Here is a 10126-nt window from a genome sequence, read left to right on the forward strand (position 1 = left end):
CATTTGAATTCCCAATCCTCATCTTAACTGATCCTCGGCAGCTCCTGAGATTTGTCTATTTGCATCTTCACATGAACACATCTCCTGGGTTTTCTACTCCTTCTCAGTCTGTTCCTTCTCAGACTCCCTTTGCTAAGCTGCCCTTGTCCAAACCCACAGAGAAGCGAATCTGATCAGTCCATGGCTTCTCATAACTCATCTAATTCCACAACCTCTGCCTCCCTCTCCCCACTCACACCAGTCTAGGTATACCAGTGGCATTCCTGCTGTCCTTCAGCTCCATTCTCTACCCAGAGCATTATACCTCCAAACCAGGCACATGCTCTCTCTCACCATTCAGGTCTCTACTCCAATGTCCAATGTCCCTAAGAGGGCTTACCTTACCACCCTATCTACAACAGTCCATTATCTATTATTGTCTGTTCTCTCCCATCATTAGATGAGTAAAGACTTTGTCTTACTGGCGTCATATCCCCTGTGCCTGGCACAGAGAGTAGGTGTCCAATAAATATTAGGTGAATTAATCTGTGCCTAACACAATAAACATCGGTAGGAAATGGCCTCCTTCTCATTATTTTTCTCACCAGCCTTCTGGAACAATGTTACACAGGGATCTGACCAAGAAAACCATGGTTGAAATGCTTCACTCCAGTGCACGTCCCTCTTCTTCCTCTGACTTCTTCCACTAAGATCTATCCAGGTTATGAAACTATAGCTGAACTGTTTATGACTAATAGAAGCCAGACATCTAGCCTATTATGCTTGATTTCCTCTGGCATACAAAGAGCAACACAAACAATGATCTGCAGCAAATACTAGTTGTAATGCTTTTCCCACACAAGGTCAAAGTACAGGTAAGCCTCAGGTAACAGAGTTACAAGATTTAGCATTCATTTCTTATCTGCTGTCAGAAGAGCCAGCTTGAAAAGATCTACAACTGAGCAGTTTTCCAGTGGCTGCTCCCACAATGGTATTAAAAGCAACGATTAATCACAAAGAAAAAGTTCACTAATACATGCACATTTGACCCTTAACGTAAGACAGGTTTTATATTCACGAGGTAGCTGTGAAATCTTACTATGGTGATCTTTACAGGACTCCTTTTCCGTAAGTGGTGAATCACGGTAGATAATCCTCCACTGCTTAGTTTTCTTAAATTCTATCCAATTTTGAATAAATGCACATTCTACAAAACTAATACTTCTCTGTTTTGCTCATCTGAAGTGAACTTAAAATTTTAGGGGTCTATATTCATTGGATCATGTGTTACTTTCTTGAAAGGGTGGCATAACATAAAACTAGAAAATCAATGTTATTCCCAACTGATTTTTAGAAAACTTCAAAATTCGAGGAAGAAATGTATCTTGTTCAATAAAGGCTAGCACTGTTTAACCTGAAAGCAAATCAACCAACCCAGGGTCTTCAAAGAACTATAGGCTGACTTGAAGTATACCTTTTGCTATAGCCAAATAAGTCTACTTGCACTACATAGTCATGAACGCCTTCATATAAATGACTCTACAAAAACCTGGTAATTTTAGAGAGAGAATTATAACAGTAAAATATGTTCCACAATGTAAAATTCCACTAAACTGCCCAGCCAGTGTGGCTCAATTGGTTGAGTGTGGTCCCGCACACCAAGAGGTCATTGGTTTGATTCCCAGTCAGGGCACATGCCCGGGTTGTGGGCTTGATCCCCGGTAGGGGGCACACAGGAGACAGCTGACTGATGTTTCTCTCTCATCAATGTTTCTCTCTCTCTTCCTCTCCTTTCCTCACTCTCTAAAAACATTTTTTTGTTTATTAAAAAATAAAATTCCACTAAATTAACAGAACCTACAATCTGAAGGGGCAATAAAGGTGATTTCCACCTGATAAAGGAAAACAGAATTCAACTTGGAAAACCTATACTGTCTACACAGCATACCAGTCTGAGTGTTCTGTGATGTCTCCCCTTGCCCCACAAATGCACCTACCGTCCCAGCCAGGATGTCATGGGGGCAGCAGTCCAGAAGGTGACTCTTGCAGACTCGGTCATCTGTAAACTTCACCCTCTGCCTGGTTTCATCTCCTGAAATTTATTTGTGGTTTTAAATAAGACAATACCACGTTAAACACAAAAGCATATCTGGTACAAGTCACCTGGACGATTTGCAGATTACTAAATACACTGAAAAGCTGATCTAGAGATATTTACAACTGGAGCAGAATACAGATGTTTTTTGATGCTAAATATATCATGAAGAATCACACTTAATAAGATCTGACTCCATCATTGTGCCAAAGAAGTCAGAGTCAGAAGCAAAAGGCTGATCACCAAAAGGCCATTAGCCCCACACATACATGTGGGCAATGAGATACCAAAACCCATGCTAATCAAAGGGCCATGAATCACCACATATGACCTATAGCTGGTAGTTTCCACCAACAAAAGCTATTTATTAATGGAACTGTTTTGCTGTGGACAAATGTGTAGGCAGTATTTTGCCCAAAAATACAAAGAAAGCTTTCAACTCTACCACTGATAAATAGTCTAGACCTGGTCTTCCTATCCCCCTTTCACCCCCACCCTTAAAAAAGAGAGTTGGCACCTGGGAGTCACTGTTAACAAGACAATACTAAAAAAACCAAAATTTAAAAAAAAAAAAAGGCAAAAAGGAACTAGGTTAGTCAATACACACTGTGAGTTCCAACATATACTGTACCCATCTGCATTCTTCAAGACCTCAGCTGCAGAATTTTATGCCCGCTGTTGAAAAGTTTTAAAGGAAAAGTTTTCTTGCCCAACCTGCAGTAAGGAAGTCAGGGGAATGATACATAAAAGTAAAGGCAAAGTGGAATGTGACAAATTTTAAAGCTAACCTGTGTATACCACACAGAGCTGTGTAATACTAAAGGAGGAATATATTTTAGGATTTGCAAGCATCCAGGATTAATGTAGTGTCTTTTTATTGAAAATGCTTTCTTTCTAAACTACACTTTTAAAGATACTTGTGAAAAAAAGCAAACACTTTTTTGTTATAACAGCTTAGAAATTGGTTGTGACTCACGGCTCGATGAACATGAGGCTTTTCTGCAACTCCCTTGCAGATTGATGTAGGCAGGCAAAGATACACTGAACCTTTATAAATAAAATAGAGGGGCCACAATTGTTCAGTTTGTATGAAATAAAAATATGGGAAGCAATTCAAAAGCAACTCAATATACAAAGAAAGCTAAAAAGCACTTATTCACCTATGAAATATAGTGCAAAGAATCTGCACAGCCCTGCAAGTGTGCCAGTGTGAACTTACAACTTCATTACTTCAGTAGAAAAGAAAACACAAACCACAGCAGGTATATAGTTTTGCAAAGATGCAACCGCTTTCTCCTGAGACAACCATCACGATCTTGCACTCCTGCCTACAATACAACCTACCTAACGTCTGACAAGTGCTGGCTAAACAGAACCTCTTCTGTGTGGTTGGGAAGGGGGGCTTGGAAAATCCCTCCGCAGGAACCCACGTAAGAAAAGCTCAATTTACGGCTCTCCTTGCAATGGTATAGCACAAGAACGGCCGAGGTTCGAGGCCCATCGGCTCCCTTGGGTGTAGCTTCTCCCAAGCTGCCGGCGACCTAGAGCCCATGGTTGCTCCAGCCTTTCCGCCGACTCCCCAGTTGGAAAAGCTGCGGCGCCCGCCGGGTTGGAAATGGCAGGACCGTAAATAGGGAAGGGGCTGGAGCCCCACCGACTAAGCGGGCTCGGAGGGAGGGGCCCGCCGAGAATCCGCTGCCGGTGGGAGAAAAGCCGTGGTCGCCTGCCGGGCGAACCCGCTCAGACAAAGGCCCGGCGCCTGCCATCGGCGCGTGGGGGAAGGGACGGCGCAGGCGCAGACAGTTGCGGCCCCCGCTTCAGGCCGCCCGGCGGCCTCGCCTCTTTCCCGCCCCAGCCCCTCGCCTGGTCGGCCGCCTCACTCACCGTCCCGGGCCGTGCCCATGAGCTGGTCCAGCAGGGCCCGCATCTGTGCCTGGGCGGACATGGTGACCGGCGGGGGCGGCAAGGATGGCCGCGACGAGTCCTCTCAAGCCAGCGGTGGCGGCGGCGACGAAAGATGGTCCTGTCGGCCTCGAGCCCACTAGACTCCTTCCCTTCGCGAAGGACGTCGGGAGGAAGTGCGTTAGGGCCGGCGTTTGGCCTGCTGGGAAATGTAGTTTCCGGGGCGGGTGGGGGCGGAACTCCGCTCTGGAGGAGACTGAGGTTGGGCGGGGCCGGTGTCCTCTGATTTTACTTTGATTTACTCCAAAACCTGTATGCTCTACAGAAGCTGACTTGCAATAAAATAAACATACCAAAACAAGAAAGTAAGTCCCGTGGTGTTTTTGCTAGCCAATTTCAAAATTAATGCCAGCCTTTAACCTGGACAGGAATCGGGAAGTCCTGCAGGAGGAGCTCTAACCCCTAAGTGGTCACGGAAAGCCCTACATAGAGTTCTATGGTTACAACAGCCCTCCCACGCACGCCTCCTCTTCCCTTCTACACCAGACTTCCTCTCCATTGCTTACCCGGGGACCTACACTTGGTTCACTATGGTGGGGAGAGATGTACAGTGGGACCTCGGTTTTCCAAGGTGTCTGTGGGCAAACATTGTTCCTAAACCCAGAAGGAAACGTCTGGGTTTTCCAACTCGCCTCAGAAGTCGAACATGCCACAAGGCTTTCGCTGAGCGCAAGATTCTGAGGCCCAGCTGTCGGCTGTGGATCCCTCATCTTTCAAATGTTCAGAACTCAATCAGGCTTCCCAACGGATTACATTCCAAAACCGAGGAACCACTGTATTGCAATTCTGTCTTTATTCCCTAATAAGTCTTCTTTTTTGCTGAAGGAAGACCTCGATAGAGCTCTGGGCTTGTGAGCAAACAAGTGTGGCGCCCACAGAGCCAGCCGTTTTAACTCGCTGTTTTTCTCCCTTCTCAGGAGCTTGAGGGTAAGTTGTCTCCTGAGTCCATGTTTCCACTTATCTTGAGTTTTAAAGCTCTCTGGGCTTTATTAGGAATCTGTTTAGAGGGTTTTTTCTTTTTATATTAAAAGACTTTGTTTGTCTGCGAACTCTCCCTCCCACACTTTGGCCTGATTCCCAGGGATCAGGCTGTTTTTTGGGGCTATTAGCTGTGGACTTGGTTTTTTGTTTTTTTTTGGTTTTTTTTAGAATCTGGTCCTTTGAGTTGGCTGTCAGGCAGCCTGATTCTGTGCGGTTGAAACTGCCTCCTTCAGCCTTTGGCCACGCTCTTTCCCGAGCAGGCTGTTGTAATAGAACTACATTGTTTTTCAGCCTATGCTCAGGTTGCATCTCTGAATCTGCTGCTTTAGCCTTGGCCCCTGACCGCTTCCCCTTTGGAGTGAACTGTTCTTTTTTTTTTTTTTAATTTGTTGATTTTTAGAGAGAGTGGAAAGGAGAGAGAGAGAAGCATCCATGTGTTGTTCCACTTATTTATGCATTCATTGGTTGATTCTTGTATGTGCCCTGACTGGGGATCGACCCCCAATATTGGTATACCAGAAGGATGCTTTAACCAACTGAGCAACTGCTCCAAGGCTGGATCTGACTGTTCTAAATGGAACTGGCTGGTTTTAAGCCTGCAGGTGCCTAAGCTATTTAAGATGTTAGAGTTGTTTAGCCTGTTTGGGCCCTTGCCTTAGAGAAAGCCTCTAGAAAATAGTCTCAGGTATCTTATTTCACTCCTACAGAGATCCCAGCCAAATTTATGTTTAAAAGCCATTGTCCCGCCCAATTGGGCGGTTGGGCGTGGCTCAGCGGTTGAGCGTAGACCTATGATTTGGGGGATCACGGTTCCATTCCTGGTCAGAGCACATGCCCAGCTTGCTGGCTGGATCCCCAGTAGGGGGCGTTTGTGGGGCAGCCGATCAATGACTCTTATCATTGATGTTTCTCTCTCTCTCTCCCTATCCCGTCCTCTCTCTGAAATCAATAAAGACATATTTAAAATAAATAAATAAATAAAAATAAGTAAATAAAAACAAAAACTATTGTACCGCCCTGGTGGTTGGGCGTGGTCCCCTGCACCAAAAGGTTGCAGGCTCGATTCCTGGAAGGGGGAGTACAGGAGGCAACTGATAGATGTTCCACCCTCAATCTCTCTTTTTTTCTCTCCCTCTCCCTCTAAAAATCAATAAAAATATATTTTAAAATATTTTAAAAACCATGGTCCCTCATGCACATTTTTAACTAAATGGACTGCTGTGACCAAAAGTAATTTAGAACACCAATGGCCGTTATTGGGAACTTCCCCCTCAACTCTCCTTTTTTTGTTTTGTTTTGGTTTTTGTTAATCCTCACCTGAGGATATTTATTTCCATTGCTTTTCAGAGAGAGTGGAAGGGAGGTGGGGGGTGGAGGGAGAGAGAGAAACATCTGTGTGAGAGAGAAGCCTCCTGTACTCGCCCAACAAGGGGCAGGGAACAAATCTGCAACCCAAGTGAAACTGTACACCATGGGTCCGGGCTGCCAGTCACTACTTGGGCCAATTAAACAGAGAAAAGGTTGAATCATATATGAGCATTTATTCCAATAATGCCAGCAGTATAGGAGAGCAGGAGGGTCATCCACATAAAATCTGCTTTAACCTCCCTATAATAACTGTCCCTCCCCCCCCCCCAAATAAGCCAACTGCTTATATTGGGTGGAAAGACAAAGATTACATGGGAAAGTGGGCAAAAAGGAACAAGAATGGGTATAATGGTTTACAGGTTACAGGAAATGGGGGCTGAGGTTTGTAAGAGGGTGGGGCACCCCCAGGACCCCTTCAGCAACAAGGTTGTTAAATCTTTCCATGATGATAAGCAGTTAAGGAGAACGGATCCAATTCCTAATGTCCCGGGGCATATAACTCTCATCCAGGTTAGAATGTGCTTTCTCTAATCAGAACACAATTATGGTTAACAGAACAGGATTAATATTTCTTGTAACTATAGCTAAAATCATGGTTAACAGAACATGATTAATATTTCTGCCCCTAACACAGGCTCGTGCCCTTGACCAGAAATCAAACCCAAAACCTTTCCGTGAGCAGACCAACGCTCTAACCAGAGACACACCTGCCAGGGCTCAACTCTGTTGTAATAACTCCTTAGTTTGCTGCTATCAGATCTGAGCTCCTGTTTTAAAACCATCATGTACACTAAGTTTGTTTTTAACTTTGCTCTTTTTTTTTTTCTGTTAAACTCTGCACCTATTGCTTTTTGAACCTGGACACAGCAATTTGGACCATGCATTTTCCCTCCTGACATTTGACCCAGAAGAGGTCCTTCTTGGTATCAAGGGAGAAAAGGCTGCTGATTTTGGAAGACCTGACTGTTAATCAGCCATGCCTTCACAGATCTCGGTCAAAAGGGGGAATTGTCAAAATTAATAACAGACTTGAGTCCTAGCCAGTTGGGCTAGAGCATCACCTGCAGACTGAAAAATCCCGGGTTTGACTCTGGCCAAGGGCATGTACCTCAGCTGCAGGCTTGATCCCGGCTCCAGTTGGGGCGAGTACAGGAGGCAGCCAATCGATGTTTCTCCCTTCCACTCTCTCTGAAAAGCAAAGGAAAAAATATCCTCCATGAGGATTAAAATAAATAAATAAATAAATAAATAAATAAATACTGCCTTTGTCCCGTCCCTTCCCCCAGCAATCAGCAGGGAACAGACCTGGAGAGTGTTAATACAGCTTTCTTGGCAAAGGTGTATAAATGGTGTATTCTTTTCTTTTTCTTTTTTTTAAAAATATATCTTTATTGATTTTTAGAGAGAGGAAAGGAGAAGGAGAGAGAGAGACAGAAACATCAATGATGAGAGAGTCATTGATTGGCTGCAGCCCGCAACCCGGGCATGTGCCCTGACTGGGAATTGAACCCCGATCGCCTGGATCCCAGGTCGACGCTCAACCGCTGAGCCACGCCCGGCCGGGCTAAATGGTGTATTCTTAACTGGTCTCCCCTTTACTCCTTTCTTGTTAGATAATAACCAGGTTATTACAGTGGCATCAATATGACTTGTGAATGTTAAATCAAGCATGGAATTAATGTTAGGTTCATGATTATTGCTTTGTGATTGTCCTATGAGCTCATAGTCTGCCATCCACCAAGGCTCTTCTAGCCCTAGCCACATCAAGAGACTGACAATGGCCCTGGCCGGAGTGGCTCAGTGGTTAGAGCATTGGCCCACGCACCAAAGGGTTGTGGGTTCGATTCCCAGTCAAGGGCACACACCTGGGTTGGAGCACATCTGGGAGGCAAACAATCGATCTGTTTCTCTTTCCCCTTCTCCCTCCCTTCTACTCTCTAAAAATCAATGGAAATAAGCCAGGCAGAGAAAGAAAAACATCACATGATCTCACTTATATGTAGAATCTAGAAGACTTAATAAACAGATGAACAGAATAGATTCAATGACATGGAAGCATAGATCAGATTGACGAAAGTCAGAGAGATGGAGGAGGGTGGGTGGGTGGAGGGGGAGAGAGTAAGCAAAGAATTTATATGCATATATGCACAACCCAAGGACATGGACAATGGTGGGGAGAGGGTCTGGTGACGGGGATGGGACGGGGTGGAATGGGTTATTGGGGAGAAGAAGGGACATCTGTAATATTTTAAACAAAAATTTAAAAAAATAAAATAAATAAAATAAAACTCGATGGAAAAAAATATCCTCAGGTGAGAATTAACAAAATAAAAAATTAAAAGAGAGACTGACAATGAATTATTGATGTGGTTCTCGCCCTTGAGTAGAGCAGCCCGCTACTTGAATAGGTTGATTACATTGGGTTCTTTATACTCTAGGGGGACAGTGATTCATCCTTTTGAAATTGTCAGCATTTCCAGGTGTGTATTGGCTTTTCCTGATGCATCCAAAGGCTTTCAAAATTCTGAGTCACTGACATGGAATCCTGCACAACACTGCCTCATATCAAGAGATCCATTTCATGGTAAAGCAGGTCAAATATTTCTGTGTAGCATGCCACTTAGAAACTCAGTAGTGTAAAACAAAAACAATTTGTCATGATTCTGTGGAATTCAGCCAGGGCTTAGCTGGGCCCTGGGCTCTTCAGCTCTGGATGGTGTTGACTGGGTTCACAAAATTACTTGTATGAAACTGGGCTGAGTGAAGATCCAAGAAGGCTTCACTGACATGCCTGGTCCCTCTGTGGTCCTCCATGTGGCCTCTCTCTGTACATAAGATCATGTCATTCAGGAGTCTAGCCCAAACTGCTTCATAGTATGGCAGCTGGCTACCCCCAGGGAGGGAGTGGAAACTGTCAGTCCTTTTAAGGCCTAGGCTCAAACCCCAGAACTTTATTCCTACCATTATCTATCAGTCAAAGCAGGTCAAAAGGCCAATGCAGATTCAAGGGCAGGGGAAACAAATGCTACATTTTGTCAGGAACAGCTTGTGTGTGCAAAAATGTGAAGAATTTCCAATAGCCATTTTTGGAGACTACTGACCACAGTCCCCAATAGCTAAAATATACAGGCTTTGGAATTAAGGATGGGAAGCAGTACCGATATTTCATCATTGCTCTTATTGACTGAATTGAGGACTTCAATTTAAAATCAAATCTTTAAAACCATTAGAAAAAAATGTGAAAGAGTAACTTGGGGTAGGGCAGGGTTTCGTAAACAAGACACACAAAAAATAGCATAAAATATATTTTTTTATATTAATATGAAAACTTCTGCCTGGCATGTGTGGTTCAGTGGTTGAGCATCACCCATAAACCAGAGATCCAGAGTTGGACTCCCATCTGGGCACATGCCCAGGTTGCTGGCTTGATCCCCACGAAGGTAAGTGCAGAAGGCAACCTATCATTGTCTTTCTCATCGATGTTTATATCTCAGCTGTCCCTCTCCTTTCCTCTCTCTCTAAAATCAATAAAAACATATTTTAAAATATATCTTTATTGATTTCAGAGAGAAAGGGAGAGGGAGAAAAAGAGATAGAAACATCAATGATGACAGAGTCATTGATCGGCTGCCTCCCACACTCCCCCCACTGGGGATCAAGCCTTCAACCTGGGCATGTGCCCTGACCCGGAACTGAACCGTGATCTCCTGGATCATAAGTCGGTGCTCAACCACTGAGCCA

General features: G+C 44.4%; 1 protein-coding gene across 7 annotated transcripts in view; it reads right to left on the reverse strand.

Annotated features, from left to right (window-relative positions):
• Positions 1 to 4153, reverse strand: part of LUC7L (LUC7 like) — a 34777-nt gene extending 30624 nt beyond the window's left edge. For 3 of the 7 annotated variants that reach the window (XM_081133544.1, XM_081133543.1, XM_081133545.1), the window contains exons 1-2: positions 3959 to 4132; positions 1977 to 2071 (exon numbers count right to left, since the gene is read on the reverse strand). In XM_081133544.1, coding sequence (XP_080989670.1) covers positions 1977 to 2071; positions 3959 to 4019 — 156 coding nt within the window. In that variant the 5' untranslated portion in view covers positions 4020 to 4132. Of the gene's footprint in view, positions 1 to 1078; positions 1153 to 1976; positions 2072 to 3050; positions 3122 to 3418; positions 3593 to 3958 lie in introns of those variants that run through there. The other 4 variants (XM_081133547.1, XM_081133548.1, XM_081133549.1 and 1 more) reach the window with 4 other exon arrangements.
• Between the last annotated feature and the right edge of the window lie 5973 nt (positions 4154 to 10126).

The sequence above is a fragment of the Miniopterus schreibersii genome (assembly GCF_964146895.1).
Source record: "Miniopterus schreibersii genome assembly, chromosome: 3".
Taxonomy (NCBI): Eukaryota; Metazoa; Chordata; class Mammalia; order Chiroptera; family Miniopteridae; genus Miniopterus; species Miniopterus schreibersii.